Raw genomic sequence first — 17337 nt, 5'->3', positions numbered from 1 at the left:
AAGTGAACCATCTGGTGATTATTTAGACTCTAGAGGCCTTTGTGTCTGCAGCTAGAAGAGCTGATGTTCAGTAATGGCGGTGCTTTGCTCGCATGTGTGAGCAAATGGCAATGCTGGTGCCTCCAAATAGGTAAATGGAAGACAGTCAAATGATTTATTTTATTACACATGCATAAATCATTTTGAAAATAAGATTTTTGATTAATTTTATTAATTTGTGGGGAAATCTTATTTCACATAATGAAGAGCTATAAAACCAATATTAAATCTGACCATTTATTGCTACGATTCTTATGGTCTGATCTTATGTGACGACTCCTGTGCTTCAGACCCAGTGTCCTTTCTTCAACTGAAAGAAAGGACCAAGTTCTTTTCTACCTCTAGGCTTTCTCTCATGCTGCCTGATACACCACCCTCGCCACTCTCAAAACTTTTCTATGGCTGGCTCCTCACATTTATCTCTATTTTAAATATCACTTCCCTAAACAACTATTGGCATCTTGTTATTCTTTTAATCACATCCTGCCCTTTTCTTATAAACCGTATTATAGCTAGTACTTGTTTACTTACTTTGTTCTCATCTGTTTCTCCAACTAGAATGTAACCTTTTTTGACAGCAGCAGAGACCATATCTGTATATTCAGCCCTAGGACAGGCGGCAGTAGAGATAAATGGTTAAAAGTCACTAAGAATCACACTGCCTAGAGTAAACCCTGACTGTGTCATTTGCAAGTCCTCAGACAAGTTTCTTACTCTATTTGGGTATCATCTGTAAAATGGACATAATAATAGAACAAAGATTACATGAGTTAGTATATGTATATTACTTGCCATGCAATGAGGCCTTATTAAATGTCAGCAAGCTAGATAGCATGGTATCTGGTAAACAGTGCGTAATCAATAAACATGTACTGAATGAATGAATGATAAAGCTTTTGTGTCAGAAAGACACCAAAGTGTCTTTGAATGCCATTTCCATCACTTACGACCTTTGCAATGATATTTAAATTTTTTGAACCTTGATGTCTCAGTATATAACATGGTGTTGGCTTTTTTGACATTATTGTGAGGATGAAATGAGGTGTTTTTTACAGCATGTGTTATGATTTACTTTTGTTAAAAAATAAATTAAAAACCGTAGATCATTCTCATTTTAAGACTGTGGTATTCAACAGCCCTGCCTGAGGCCATTTGTACCTGTTGTTGGGATAATTATCTTGAACAGCTCTAGTCATTAAAACTGTTCGGTGATAAAGAACAAAGCCAATTCAAGCTAACTGTAGCCTAAATAAATTAAAAAATTAATAAAAGCATATTTATTATAACTAGCAGATTGAGCAAGAATCCTTCATGATATGTTCACAGTCTAAATTCATTGTAGTTTTCCCTTATTCCTTTAAACTTTATGGATTCAGTGTCCACCTTTCCTGGATGAAAACCCTGACAGATGTCATGACCTTTATTCCTACTGGATAGAACATACCTATAGTTACTTTAAGTCACAAATATGATTCCAGTTCAGTAATTAGAAATATTATTGTATTAGTTTTCTATTGTTGCTGTAAGAAATTAACACAAACTTAATGGCTTAAAACAAAACAAAATAAAACAAACTAAATCATTGCCCTTTAGTTCTATAGATCAGAAGTCCTACATGGGTCTCATGGGTTAAGACTGAGGTGTCTACAAGACTGTGTTCCTTTTTGGAAGCCTGAGGAAGAATCTGTCTTTCCCACCATTGAGAGCCACCTGCATTCATTGGCTTACATCCCCTTCCTCCATCTTAACAATAGCAGATCAAGTCTTCTTCATATCACACCTCTCTGACCTCCTTTCTCTGTGTTCCTTTTTTACTTTTAAGGACTCATGTCGGGGCACCTGCGTGGCTCAGTTGCTTGAGAAACCGACTTCGCCTTGGGTCATGATCTTGCAGTTTGTGGGGTCGAGCCCCGCGTCGGACTCTGTGCTGACAGCTCAGAGCCTGGAGCCTACTTCAGATTCTGTGTTTCCCCCTCTCTCTGCCCCTCCCCTGATCACGCTCTGTGTCTATCTCTCAATAATAAGTAACCGTTAAAAAAAAAATTTTTTTTTAATTAAAAAAAAAGGACTCATGTCAATAGATTGGACCCTTCAGAATGATTCAGGATAATCTCTCCATCTCTGGGTCACCTGATTAATAAACTTAATTACCTGTGCAGCCTTAATTCTCTTTTGTCATGTAACCTAGTAAGTACCAAGAGTGAGTTAAAGATTAGGACATGGACATCTTTAGGGACCATTGTACTGTATGTAAACTTACCATATTTGGACTGTCTAATATTAAAAAAATCCAGTCTTCTGGATTACTATTATTTTCTGTAGGTTAAGCTTTGTAAGGCATGAAGCAGGATGCTTCCTTTTTTGCCTTCCAGTGATAGCAAACATATTTTACATTCTAAAACTTTCTACATGATCTCCCTCAGGTTACTCTACTCAGGCTTATGACTCAAAATTACCATTCTCCCAGTCTTCCCCGCAGAAAAGATGAATTTGTCTTAAATCACAGCAGTTGCTCTCTACAAAGAAAGCTGTTCATCAGTTCTTCCATAATTTTTTTTTTTATAGTCTCTGATGAATATCATTATCATTGGTCAGGCTAAGTGGTCTGGGAGTAATAGAACAGGTTCTCAAAACCATTCTTTATGAATTTAATTGGTATAGGACCAAAGAGGTATTTGTCTCACATTCATCGAAGCAAGAAGGGTCTGTCTATTCATGGAATCCAAGGGCTAGGCCTTTGAAACAACAAAACTAATGAAAAATCCACTTGTAATCCAAACTAATTTCTCTTTCCCTCTTATCTCCTTTTCTTCCAAAAATCAGCTTCATTATTCTCCCTTCTGTGAATAGCTATTCTAAGGGTCCCTCATCTCATGGCTGAACATGGCTACACACGTAGCTCCTGACTTTACATGTTACAAGCCTAACCTTAAATTTTAAGCCTAACCTTAACCTTCAGTCCAAATCAGAATTGCAAGGGGAAAAATCTCTAGTCTTTCTAGATAGAGTTTTATGTATATATTGGTTCGGTCAGCTGTAACCTGTGGAATGAACTATATTACATAGAACAAAATGTTCTACCCCTGTGGATTTGGGGACTAGAAAAGAGATCATTGGGGTTTGGGAAAATATTCCAAAAGCTGTATATCACAGTTACTTGTAAGTCTTATAATAATAATAAAACAAAAACAACAATCTGTATTACAACCAAAATTTATTGAGAACCTATAATAATCAGGCCCTGCATTATCATATGTAATTATCACCTTTAATCCACATGGAGGCTCAGGTGTTTTCTCCATTTTAATAAAAAAAAAAATAAATGAGTCTCAGAGAAGTGAAATAATTTGTTCAAGGTCACACTGGGAGTAAGTTGTGGCCAGGACCTAAATGTACACTTATCTGACTCCCAAATCCATAAAAAAGACATCAGTAGAATGATATTTACTGGGTAATTTTAACAGAAAAAAATGTGTTTGAAAATGGTCTGTGCATTGTTAGATTTTATATCTCCATTCATGTCTATACCTCTGACTATATTTATATCTATATCTTTCTACATCTATGTTACATCTATATCTATCCATGTTCTCCTCCCATCTCTGGGATTTAATACTGGATACTTAAGACAATGGAATAATTTATTATTTAAATTTTATTTTTTGTCTGTATTTTTTCTGGTGATAATCTATTAATGATTATAAGAAGATAGTGTTTTATAAAGAACAAGAAACGTCAAGCTAATTTTCTTATTTTACTAGTTCTCTGGAGAATGACAGTTTTTTCTTAGGTAGCTTCTTGTCTGCTTTCTTCCCAGCTCAAACAGAATTGTTCTGCTGACCTGCTGTTTCCTTTTCGTACTAAAATTTCCCAAATCAACATGGTGTATCAGTCTTTGTAAAAGTATAAGGGTATAGGAAAGAAGCTATGAAATCTGAGTGATATTTATCTCCCCCCCACACCAGCACCCCCCATAAATAGAACATCCAAGTTTCTTTTTTTTTTTTTCAATGTTTACGTATTTTTGAGAGAGAGACAGACAGACAGAGTGTGAGTAGGGGAGATAACAGAGAGGGAGACACAGAATTCAAAGCAAGCTCCAGGCTCCAAGCTGTCAGCACAGTGTCAGTTCAAGCACGGGGCTTGAACTCATGAACCATGAGATCATAACCTGAGCTAGAGTCGGACGCCCAACCAACTGAGCCACCCAGGCACCCCGAACATCCAAATTTTATATTTTTCTAATTATAGCACAGTTTTTTCTCCTAGGTTCTTTTAAGGAATTCTTATTGAAGTTTACAAAAATTTCTTTCCTTAACAGCTAAATTTATTAAAACTTATTGAGTACCTATTTATACACATATAAATGTTTCTTTTATTAGCTATTTACCAAGAATAACAAACTCAAATTCCATTTATAAACATAAATTAGAGATAAACTGTATGGATTTATTGAAAGCACATTTGAGGACCTCTTTTATTTTTCTATTTTGAAGAACAGTCAAGATTCATAAATAAGACTTAATTTTTTTTTCACAATGGTAAATAAATGCTTTATTTTGATCATAAAAGTAATATATAACTAGTTTTAAAATATAAACACTCAAGAAGGGAGCGCCTGGGTGGCCCAGTTAAGCCTCTGACTCTTGATTTCAGCTCAGGCCATGATCTCACAGTTGGCAAGATTGAGCACTGTCAGTGTAGAGCCTGCTTCGTATTCTTTCTCTTCCTCTTTCTCTGCCCCTTACCCACTCGCTCCCTTTCACAAAGTAAATAAACTTCAAAAAAACTCAAGAAGGATGCAAGGAAGAAATTTGACAATCACCAATCATTCTTTAATATAATGACAATTGTAATATTTTTAGCATATATTATATATCGTGACAAAAATATAATGCAGCAATGTTCTGGACATTTTGTTAGTCAATGAATGTTTCTGTATTAACAATTGCAAATTATTCCGCTATACTACTGTATAATAATTTTTAAAAATCTATAGTCAGCATTTAATTAATTATATATTTTTTAATATTGTAAACAACACTAACAGATGTTGTTACATAAACTAATTTGCACATATTTCTGATTATTGTCTTGGAAAATTTCCTAGGAGTGACATTTCAAATGGTATGATTTTTGTTTAATACTTTAGATACAGTTTTGCAAAATTGCCCTCCAGAAAGGTTGTGCCATTTTTGCTCTGTCTATAAAGGAGTAAATTCTATTTAACTTGCCTTCTGCCATAAAACAATTCAACTGGGCAAAATATCTAAAACAATTCTTACCACCAGACATTGGACAACAGGAAACCTAGGACTGTGATCCTGAAAAAGGAGATCAAATAAAATGAGCCTTAGAAAATAGCCCTGGCTTTCTACCCAGAGACAATTTCTAGAATATGATAAAGGAAGGAAGAACTCAAATATATCCTGAGTTGAGGAGAAGGAGATGAAACTATGAGGAGAATGAGCCATCATTATATGTGGAGATAAGAGATGCTACACAAAGGAAGAGCTCCAGGCATCTGCAGAAGAGTACTCTGAAGACTTAACTGAATACCAATAAGTGCAAAGGGTGAAACACCATGATACTGAGCAAAGAACAACTATTGGGAAAGTACAATTATGAGACAGCTCTAAATTGGACTATTTTCAGAGTTCACACCAGCTACGAATCATTCATATGCCTGCCAATAAGGGTAGAAAAACCTGGTGACTGCACAAAGCATCCAGTAGAGCTCTAAAAAGTCTCATACATATTAGTGGTATGGCTAAACTAGGTCTAGGGTAAAGTCTACTCTAGGCCTGCCAAAAAATAAAAATAAAAATAAAAAAACCCTACAAAATAATTTTCCAAACAATCAGGCTGATTTAAAAGTTCTACTCAGGGTACTTAAAAGTCCAGGATCTTTAAAGGAATAAAAAAAATTCATCACTTGACAGTATATAAGTTATAGAGTCAAAATGCTCTGTATCCAATCAAAAATTACTAGTCATGCAAAAAGCATAAAATTGAGACTCATAAACAGAAGAAAAATTAAATAGGAATAGAGCCAGAATGATGGAATTAGCAAATGACTTTAAAGTTACTGTTAATTGGGGCACCTGGGTGGCTCAGTCTGTTAAGCGTCTGACTCTTGATCTCAGCTCAGGTTTTGATCTCAGGATTGTGAGTTTAAGCCCTTCATTGGGCTCCACACTGGATGTGAAGGCTACTTAAAAAAAATAATAATACTGTTATCAATATTTGCAATGATACCAAGGCAAACAACCTAATAAGGGGGAAAAACCAGAACAATTTAGAAATGTTAGAATGTTGAAAATGTTAGAAGTTCCAATTAGAGTTTCTAGAAATGAAAAATAAAATATTAGAAGTGAAAATTTCACTGGATGGGATTTATAGTAGAATAGTAAACCAGAAGAAACCATTAGTGAACTGAAAATCATAGCAAAAGAAACTATTCAAACATAAATACAAAAGAAAAAAAAGACTGAAAAAAATTAACAGGGCCCCAGGGAACTGCTTGGCTATCTATATCTACATCTATATCTATGTGTCTTTTTATAATGTGTGTGTAATTAGAGTACCAGAAGGAAAGAAGAGTGAAGGAAGGAGAGACAAAATATTGAAGGTAGCAATTAATGGCAGATTTTTTTTTTAGAATTTGGTGAATATTATAAGTGGACAAATCCAAGAATTTCAGCAAACTCCAAGCATGAGAAACACAAATAAAATTATAGCAAGTCACATAATAATCAAATTGACTAAAAACAAGTGACAATACATAAAAACAGCAAGAGGCAAAAGACACATGGCATAAAGAACATAAAGGATAAGAAAAAACACAGATTCCTTTGCCAGAAACTGTAACCCAGATGACAAAGGGGGGAAAATACATAAAATGTGAAAGAAAAATAAATATTTCAATGTATAAAAAAATATCTCTTAAGGATAAAAGCTAAGTAAGGACTTTCTCAGATAAACTGATAGAATTCCTTATTATTGGACAAGAACTACAAGAAATGGTTTGGTTTGTTTCTTGTTTTTTTAGGTGGTGGCAACAGGGCTTTACTTACACTATGGTACAGGGCGAGCTGCACACACAGAGCCCTGATGGCGACAGCCAGTATGATAAACATCTAAAAAAATGTTTACTTGCATTGCTAAAGGCAATTTCCTCTTCATATCAGAAAATTTCTGAACTCCATTGACATGGGCCACTTAATGGAATCATCTTTAACTCATTACCAAATTGAAATTCAAATAAAGCAATTCGAGTAGGTTAACTTGTTGGTGAAGATGAGCTATTATATTGATACAATTTTATATATTTACATTATATTTGGACACTGAAATTGAGAGAAAGCTCAGGTGACTTGGTTGTAAAAAGTAAAAGGTTGTATATTTAAAATGCTTCAGAGGATAAATAAGTAACAAATCAAACAAGACTGGATCCACTGGAAAACGAATAACTCACCTAAAATCATTCAGAACTTTTTTTAGAAAAAGTATCCAGACAAACAAATGTCTGAGGGCACATAAGGTTAGATTTGTGGTGTCATAAAATAACTCTTAAATTAGAAAGTAGAATGTTCTCTTTAATTTTAACTTTAATAATTTAAATTGCCTTCCAGTTTCTTGATGGATTTTACACTGTCATCTTTGTTTTCACCATTTAACTAGTGTTTCATTAGGTGCTAATAGGGGTAATTCAGTGTGGGTTCATTTCTTCAAACCGTTGTGAACTTTAAAATATTATAATTTTTGATTTATCACCAATCTGAAGTAAAAAGAGTTTTTTAGATTTTTGGAAAACTAAAGAAAAGAGGGGTAGGAGAGATAGCTTTTTTTCTTTATTCTCTTAGGTTCAGTGATGGGGACCCTGCAAATTAAACTGACAAAACACAGGATAACAGGAGGAAAAAAATAGGTTTAATTACATGCATACATACTGGGAATTCACAAAGGAATCTGATTCTAGGATACAGAATTTGAGGCTTATATACTATCTTAGGCTAGACAAAGGAAAATGCGTTTGGGGTTTCTGTAAGGGGAGGTAAGTTATGGGATGGGGAGGGGAGGGATCACATTGTAAAAACAAGGGTTATTTAATAGTTTTTTGTTTGTTTTGTTTCAGATAGGAGTTATCTGAGGTACTAAGAGTTGTCTCCACAGTAATTCTCTTCCTGCTAAGGGAGAGGGAAACATGATTACAGATGGAAACTTGTGTCCTGCATGTAAATAGAAAGGGGAGAAGGCAGAGAGCTAATTGCCTTTAGCTCAAAACAGTCCTTATGCCAAAGTGTCATATTTTGGGGCGGCATATCCTGACCCCTTCGGAAGGAAGCAGAATACTAGTAACATATGTAATTAATAATCTCCCTTACACTTTGATTTTAAGGATTTTTGGAGAAAGATGAAATATAATTATGTTTTCAATTAATCAAGTATTAATTAAATGCTTATGAATCTGTCAGATCTAAAAACAGCACTAAGAAATGCTCTCAATACCTGCTTGAGAATTGGAAAACAGAGCCGTATTTGCCCAGCTTTTTAAAGAAGAAATGTTAAGGAAATAAAAATTGATATGTTAGGCTATAGGAAGACTGAAAGTTTTATAAGAGGTGGGAGGGGCATAATAACTATTTAGAGGTACCTTTAGCAATGGCATATGTATCTCTATTTTTATGTTTATTCATTCTTAAAATTGCTTACATGTGATCTCTTCATTGTCCAAGGTGATCAGATACCATATTTCCCAGTGTCCCAGGAATACTTTTTTTTAATATAGATTTCTACCCATTTAGCCTGTTGTTCTATAAAATCCATCCAGAAAAGCTGTGTTTATCTCCCCTCATTTGTCTTTTTTTCCTTTCTTTTTTTCATTTTGTAAATCTGGTCACTATAGGAAAGACAGACATTCAGTTGAGAGAAAGTCTATTTTAAGTACTAGCTACTTAGGGGGAGGTTGGAGACTTTAATCCTGCAACAATGCTAGCTGGCTGGTAGTCAACAGGGAAAGCAGAAGAGCTTTCAGAAAGAAAACATTCTCAGTAGAAAGTAGTGGCCCATTATGATGTTGAACAAAAGTAGTTCTGCTGGAATCTTTTTTTTTTTTTTCCTAGGAAAGCTTGTTATTCCACTTAGACTTTATTCAAAAAAAGGAGGAGGAAGAGGAAGAAGAAAAAGAAACATTAAAAAAAAACCCAGGAATTAAAAATTAAAGAAATATTATGTAACAAAATGATAAACTCTTTCTCTTTGGTTCCCCATAATTAGTTATTCTTGACCACTTTTGTTCATACTCATGAATTGAAACCTGTTAAATTTAATAAGTGATTGTTTAAGTTACTACTGTGTTCTATTACTAAGATGTTAAGTGAAAGGGAGAGGATGTTTCTAAAGACAATGAGAAACCTCACCTCTTACCTCAGATTCACCTTAGCAGAGAAGGCCATTACCCCCAACAGCTGTTAAATGTTGTTCTCATCTAGTTAGTATTTGCCAAATTCCTGAAGCACAGTTGGCATTCATTTTGTCTTGCTTTTTGAGGCTAAGAGGCAGAAGACTGGAAGACATTTCAACTGTCATCATGAATGACTAAGTTGTACTGGTAACATATTTTCAGAGCTGTTTTAGATCATTGTTTGACATGGAGATGAAACTTTTTTGAGAATTGGTCATTTCGGGGTGATTTGAGCAAATAAATTTATCTCCAAGCTAATATCATTTGAGCATTCTGATTGCATTTTAAAAAGATTAGATAAATCATTCTATCACGTTGGTGTTCCTTTTAACTTTGGTGTTCTAGGGGTTTAGCTGGAGATTTTTCTCCAGCCTTATTGTAGATTTAACATTCTCAAATTGAAAAGTCCATCATTCTATGTTGTCCCCAGCAGTTAGCATGTGTCTTCATTTAATGCTTTCCTCAGGGTTCTTCTTGAGGGATTTTTGCCAGAGTTTGTTGAATAGTTCTACATAAATTAATCAAGTGTGTATGTGTGTGTGTGTGTGTATACTGCATTTTATAGTTCCATGATAGTATTAAATATACATTTAAACTTTACTATTTTTTTTTTTTTTAGATGATACTTAGATGGCTATCATAACTAGTCTTCCCACTATCAGTAGACTCACATGGATGAGGCTAAGATTGCTAACAAGAGTATATTGCTTTAAAATTTTCTGGCATGTAAGCCAAGATTTCATGGGATCCTCATAAAAAGTGCATAAGTCACTATACACTATGATTACAAGCTTTCATTTAATGTTTTGTTATGCAGTTCTTCCACAACTGGAAGAGTGTTGTTCCCAGCAGCAAATTAGAATGCTTTGTAGTGTCACTCCCACCTGACTTCCAACTTGGCATCTCCGTGTGTCTGTTATTTTTAGATGAGTCATTGTATATCTTAATTATGTGAAATAGCCTATAAACCACCAGTAATTGTTAAGCAACTCTGTTGTGTGTGCATGTGTGTGTTAGCATATAATTTATATAGTTCCTTGGCTTTTTCATTTAATAAAACTGTAGTGGAAAGATCATGAAAATGATAATACTCTCCTTGCCATTAATTATTACTTGTTTCCTTGTTGATAGATATATCTTACTACTGAAAGAAGTAGTTGCTTTCTTTGTTCTCCATCAATACAAATTTTCTTAAGATTCTGTATGCATTTTATGAAGAAAAAAAGATAGAGAATTAAAAATTTAGTTAGTTAGGTTACTTTTGCTCACCAGTCAATCCTAATACAAAGCACTGAGTGTACCTTAATTGTTTTGACCAGCTTTATATATATTCACAGGTATAGGAAAGTAAATTTGATTATGTACATATTATGTATTCAACTAATTAGAATTAATATCAGATGTGCTTGGGAATGTCAGAGAAGCTGAAGTTAAATGAATTAGATGATAATGGGATTTAGCAGTCAATGGGATAGAAATTGTGGTGATAATGTATTGACATTATTGAGTAAGCTGTGGGACCAGTGAACATATGTAAGCATGGAAATGACATGACTGTGTTTTAGGAAGATCACTCTTTATCTGTCAGATGACTCAACAGATATAGAAAGGATGGATTAGAGGAGAGGGAGAATTCATTTAGGGAGTTTCTGTCTTGGCAAGAGATGATAATGACCTTACCTAGAGGATATGGAAAGTTAAGAAGATGAATTTCAATGACATTTAGGACATGGAATTGTTAAGGACTTAGGACTGTTTGGGGAATGTGGGAGGATAGAGCTAAAGATAAATCCGGTTTCTGTCTAGGGCAGTTGGGAAATGGTCATACCCAGATCTGGAAGAGAGGACATGGAATATGTTCAGCAAATATTGCTTAGCATGAGAAAATCTTGTTATCTCTACCCATTCTTCTTGTATGGTATATACATTCTCCCCCTTTCTTAGTTGACCTGTCTTATTTCTGGTAGGACTCAAAAGCATTTAGCAGCTGTGAGCATCAGACAGCCCTAAACTAGAAAGTCTTGGCTACCATCAAACAACAAAATTTCGGCTTCAACAAAGAATCTTTAATCAAAACTGCTGGGGTGCTTGGGTGGCTCAGGTTGGTTAAGCGTCAGACTTTGGCTCAGGTCGTGATCTCATGGTTCGTGACTTCGAGCCCCACACGGGGCTCTACTGTCAGCACAGAGCCCACTTTGGATTCTCTATCCATCCCCTGCCCTTTCCCTACTCTGCTCTCTTTCTCTCAAAAAACAAAAACATTTTTAAAAGGCCTTTTTTTTTTTAATGCTAAGTGATGAAATGCCTGGGTCTAAAGCCAAATGGTTCATCATACCAGGGTGCAAACTTTTTCATTTTTACACTGTTGACAGCTTTATTTTAATCAAGAAAGAATTTTAAGAAAACTAGGCTCAATTCAGAAAATTTTATGTCCTGTTTCCAATATTTGAAATATTTGTCAGATTTGGGGTGGTTTGACAGGATTGGGGATTTATTTTGAGGTGATGTTTAAAAACTAACCATCCTATATTTGCCTGATACCATGCTGAGTATTGATTGATTGAAGTTTTTAAAGTAAGGTCTGTACCGAATATGAGGCTTGAACTCATGACCCTGAGATTAAGAGTTGCATGCTCTAGAGACTAAGGCAGTCAGGACCATGTTGAACATTTAAATTAACATTTAATTTCTTTCAAAATACTGTTACTTAGTTCCACTTTAGAGATGAAGAAACAGACTGACACAGTTGAAACATTGGAGCAGGACTGGATAGAAACTAGGTTTACTTTATTCCAAAATGCATGAAATAAACACCACCAGTATATATTCTTGATAAAAGAGCGTGTATGGGAGGAAAAAAAAAAACTTTTCTCTCTACCCTCCCAGGTTCACTGGTTGGGCCTTTGAGCAAACTGATAAAATAGATTAACAATTAACAAGAGAAGGGGGATGGGGGAACAGTTGTAATTCTGTAGATTTACATGGGAGTCTCACAAGGAAATGGGACTCCAGGAGACAGATGATTGAGGTTTACACCATTTTAGGCTAAACAATGGAAAGGGGTTGGGGCTCCTGGGAAAGAGAGGCAAGTTATGGGAAAATGAGGGAAGAAAATGCATTGTAAGGAAGGTTGTTTCTCAAGTGGTAAGAGTTGTCTCCGACTTTTACAAATGGAAATTTCCTTTATACATGTAAATTTTCTTTACAAAAGAAGAAATTTATACTCTATTTTTAGGCAGTGAGAGGAGGAAAAGAACTTTTCATGTGTCTGCTGGTTCTCAAGGGCACTTAGCTCAAAATAATCCATATGCCAATGAGACCTATTTTAGAGTGGTATATTTTGGCACTCTTCAAGCACCTCTACCTATTTCTTGAAAGGATAATCTCAAAGATCCATTCTGGTTGCTAACCATGGAATTTCCTCCTCCTAGTGATTTAGAAGATTACAGTTTTGATAGTTCTAATCCTTTTTTCTTCATGTATATCTGTGGATATCCATATGTATGGATATGGATAATTTGACCAGATTATTTGTTCTCCTACTGTTGTACTTTTCGTTGACAAGATAAGTACCACGTCTATGTAACTACTAAATGTGTGACTTTTACATACCCGGGACTCCAGGTTTTATAGGACAATGCCAACATTCATAATTTTGAATGACTTCATGATTTTTTTTCCAAATTTTCACATGTATCTTCCCTTGAAAAACAGAACTACATAATCACTTTAATAACTGCCCATGACAGATTTAAACTTTAACATTGGTTTCTTCCTCTTGGGTAATTTCTCGGTAGAAACTGCACTCTGAGATAACGGATAACATTTATAACCTTCTCTGTGACCACTCTCTCCTTGAAGTTTGCTTTAGAAATAGAATGTTAGATGGCCCGCCTGGGTGGCTCAGTTAAGCATCCAACTTTGTCTCAGGTCATGATTTCATGGTTCATGGGTTCGAGGCCTGTATCAGGCTCTGAGCTGACAGTTCAGAACCTGGAGCCTGCTTCAGGTTCTATATCTCCCTTTGTCTCTGTCCCTCCCCTGCTCACACTCTGTCTCTCTCTCTCTCTCTCTAAACAGTAAATAAAATTACAAAAAAAAAAAAAAAAGATAATGTTAGAAACACAAAAAGATTATATGGCTGTAGATGTTGTTTTCTCTTAAGTCATCTAAGTGGTTTAAAAAAATGTGTTATCTCAGTCACTCTCATAGATTTTCTTCCCAATATTCCAAAAGTCTTGTTAATTTTATAATTACTATTCCTTTCAAGTTATTTTGGCTAATGCTACCAATGTTATTTGGTTTTGGTATGAGTGCGGGTATGTATATTTTAAATGAATGCATTCATTATTTTTTTTTCGTCTTTCATTTACTTTAATTATTTTTTGGGAGTTCTCATAAATGTTCTAATCCCTTTTTACCTTCCAGTTCTTAATTATTTTCTCTTGCATATAAACCTAAATGGTTACCCCCATTTCTTTTCACTTTTGAAATTTAATTTGGCATTTTTTCCCTACTGGACTATATTTCATCATCTTCTCTGCCAATCTATGTCTTTCTTTTCTTTGAGATCCCTCAATTCACCCTTTCTGATTATGGTAATTTTATTCATCTTTATAACATTTGTTGAAAGAATAATACGAGGTAGGAACTGTGCTACCAAGCACAGTTACAGGGATATAGTGGTGGGCACAGAAAAGGTCTCTTAACACAACAGCTCCTAAGGACAGAAATAAGCAGTACATACAATACAATATAACGTGATAAGAGCCATGGTGAAAGGAAAATTCCAAGTTGTTAAGAAGCATCTGGGAGCATATACAGGAAGTCTCAACCAAGATTAGGTTGAAGAAGAATTCCTGCATATGAATTAGTAAAGCAAAGAGGAAGTGATGAGAGGAGAATTTTCCAGACATATGAGGAGCACAAGAGAAAGAGAGTGAATGAGTAAGTGAATGCATGGCATTTTATACGTATTGAAGCTATTTCAGTATGATTGAGTATACATTTATGTTACTTTCTGGGCAGCTACAAGCACTTTTGGGGGTTCTGGTGTTTTTATGTTTTTCCTCTGCCTTAGAATAGGACTTCTTTATTCTACTTTCAGTGTAACTTCACACATTCCATAATTCAACTTGTAGATAAGAGGTGCTTTATACTGGTTATTGACTAATTTTAGGTGCCTGGGACAGGTATGTTAATACATTTCCAAGTTGTTATAATGAGGGAGGATTGATATGTGTGTTTCTCCTGTTATGGGGGAAGTCAGAATGTGATGATTATGGTTTTATTGGAAAACATTCAATTTCCAGTTATATTTGGTAAAGTATGTAGCAAAATATATACATTATGCAATTGTAGTAGGCAAAAGACTACTCTATTCTGGAATGAACCACAACTTAGATTTTAATCAGAGGTTTTGTCATTTATCATGAGAGAATGGAGCTTAGACAGTAAATGTTCCAGATCATTTTATAGATGAAGAAACTGAGACCCAGAGAAGTAATGACAAAAATGTAAATTAACTGTGATGAGGATTTTTTTATGTCACGTTTGTTTTTATTGCTAATATTTTTGAGAGTAACTATTCTAGTTGTTTACCTTTCTGTTTGCATAACTTACATAATCAATGTTTTCATTAATAAGCTAGCAAACATGGTATACAGATTCTTCTCAAATTGAAAATTAAAGAACCATTGAAGGAGAAGATGTTTGAACCTTGGGCTTTTTTTAAATTAGTCTGAACAAAGCTAAAATTTTTAAGAAATTCTGGAGGGAGAAGTTAGAGATTGTCTTTTGTTCTAGATGCCTTATGGGAGACAGAGCTTAAATAAATTGATTTACTTTTGTGATGTACTTCCTCTCTCACTTTTACAAATGAGTAAAGATAATCTCTGATTTGTTGCTTATCTTTGCTAGAGCTTATTTTTTGTTTGAAGCACAATAGTTTAAATTAATACTCATTCTGTTCCTGGTAAAAAGGCAATGCAAATACCAGTATCCTTTTACAAATGAGGACCTTGAGGCGCTCCAAGATTGGATTGTATCACATTTTAAAGATCTCTCAGTTAATAAGTAGGACAGCTGGCTTCAGGACATAGTGACATCAGTGCTCTACTTGGGCATTCTTTCCACTTGTCAGAGGGAGGAAGGACAAGGGAAGAGAAAGAAGGAAGAAGATGAAAGGAAAAGGAAGAAAAGGAGGGGAGGAGGGAAAATATTGCCTCTATTGTGTTTATCATCTGCCATTCAGTGTTTAGCACATACATTATTGCTTTCAGTCTTCATAAGAACCTTTGGAAATAGATACCATCCCCATTTTACAGTTGAGCAAACTGAGACTCAAAGAAGTTCTAGCCCCCTCTTATAGTTCCACAGCTAGTACTAAAGATACTCCAAAGACTGTCTTTCCACCACTGCACAAAACTGATTCATTCCCATGCTGTTCATTATGTCTCTGTATTTTTTTAAACGAACATTGCAAAATTCACTTTAATTTTTTTTTTTTTATTTCTATAAGAGAAACAGGTCAGGAGAACTAAAAAACAAACAAAACTCTGGCCCTGCACCATGGTGTGTTGGTAGTATTGACATTCAGGGAAAATGTAAATACGTTTCTAGACTAAAGTGAAAGTAGAGAATTAGAAGTCAATATCAAAACTAAAACAAAGCCACATTTTGTGAAGCACACATTAATAGCAGTACATTGGATCAAAGGATGTGATCTCATTTCATAGTAAAACAGGTCCTGCAAGCCCAGGTAACTCAGGAAGCAGAATGGTAATTATTCACAGAAGAAAGCAGGTAGTATACTGTTACAATACTACAGTAGAAAGTCAGAAGGTCACAAAGCTTGCAGGGTAACTGACACAATTTGAAACTGCTTGGCCCCCTTTAAAAAGAAATAATAAAATGGGAGAGAATGAAGCAAGTTTACCTAACACATCTTTGCAAGGTAAGTGCCAACAGTCTTTGAAATGTTTCCAATCCGAAATTTAAGCAGTTTCTGTTACAAAGTGTTCGTGTGTGTGTGTGTGTGTGTGTGTACACGTGCACACGCACACACGTGTGTGAGTGTGTGTGTGCATGTGTGTATGCCTGCCTGTGCCCCTGCCGAGTTTCAGGGTGTGCTTTGAGTGTGAGGAAAAGAGGTGGCAAATTTTCTATTTTCAAAAGAAGCTGGCTGTCTCTTGAGCTCAAAAACTCAACCAACACAGAAACCCAAATTTGGTGGAGAGTAGGAAAAGTCTTATCTTTTACTCTCCAATTTACTCTCCAATTTACTCTCCAATTATTACTCTCCAATGTAATGCTGGAGAAATGGTGTGACCGACTTGTCGTGCATTTTCATGCTAGATCTTTACCAACATTGACGAATATTGTTTTAATTTTATCTCTTCTTATGGACTTTTTATTTGTAATCAACTTTTGCCATTTCTGGGATTTACCAGCTAAGTGTCTTTGTATTAATATACTAATCTAACCATTTTTTTAAGGTAGAAAACAGGATCTCAAAGGAGAGCCTATCAGTTAGGGAGAGGGGATTTATTTTACAGGTCTTACTTAATCAGATACCTTTGTCCTTTGAAGGGATTGGCTTTGTTGACATTGGCTTGACTGGGCTTCTATGGTTAGCCTTGTTGATAGAAACAATACAAGGTGGCTCACACATTTCACTTTTTTGAGTGAGAAAAGGTCCTTCTTAAAAACAAATAAAAACTTGACATAATGCTTATTTGTTGCTATGATTTCTAGTAGTCTACTGTTGTCTGAATTATTTGTCACCTTTACAAGAGACATTTTGATCAAGATATTTTTTAAATCTACTAATA

The 17337-nt window shown here is 35.0% G+C and overlaps 1 protein-coding gene across 6 annotated transcripts in view; it reads left to right on the top strand.

Annotated features, from left to right (window-relative positions):
• The window catches only part of NAALADL2 (N-acetylated alpha-linked acidic dipeptidase like 2), a 1336058-nt gene that overhangs the window by 404992 nt on the left and 913729 nt on the right, over positions 1 to 17337 (top strand). Inside the window, exon 1 of one of the 6 annotated variants that reach the window (XM_049629583.1) lies at positions 16396 to 16460. The exons of the other annotated variants lie outside the window; for them this stretch is intronic. Within the exon in view, the coding sequence (XP_049485540.1) occupies positions 16418 to 16460 (43 nt within the window). The 5' untranslated portion in view covers positions 16396 to 16417. Of the gene's footprint in view, positions 1 to 16395; positions 16461 to 17337 lie in introns of those variants that run through there. 6 annotated transcript variants of the gene reach the window in all.

This window comes from Panthera uncia, chromosome C2 (assembly GCF_023721935.1).
Source record: "Panthera uncia isolate 11264 chromosome C2, Puncia_PCG_1.0, whole genome shotgun sequence".
Lineage (NCBI taxonomy): Eukaryota > Metazoa > Chordata > Mammalia > Carnivora > Felidae > Panthera > Panthera uncia.
This window is presented reverse-complemented; position numbering and strand designations above follow the sequence as displayed.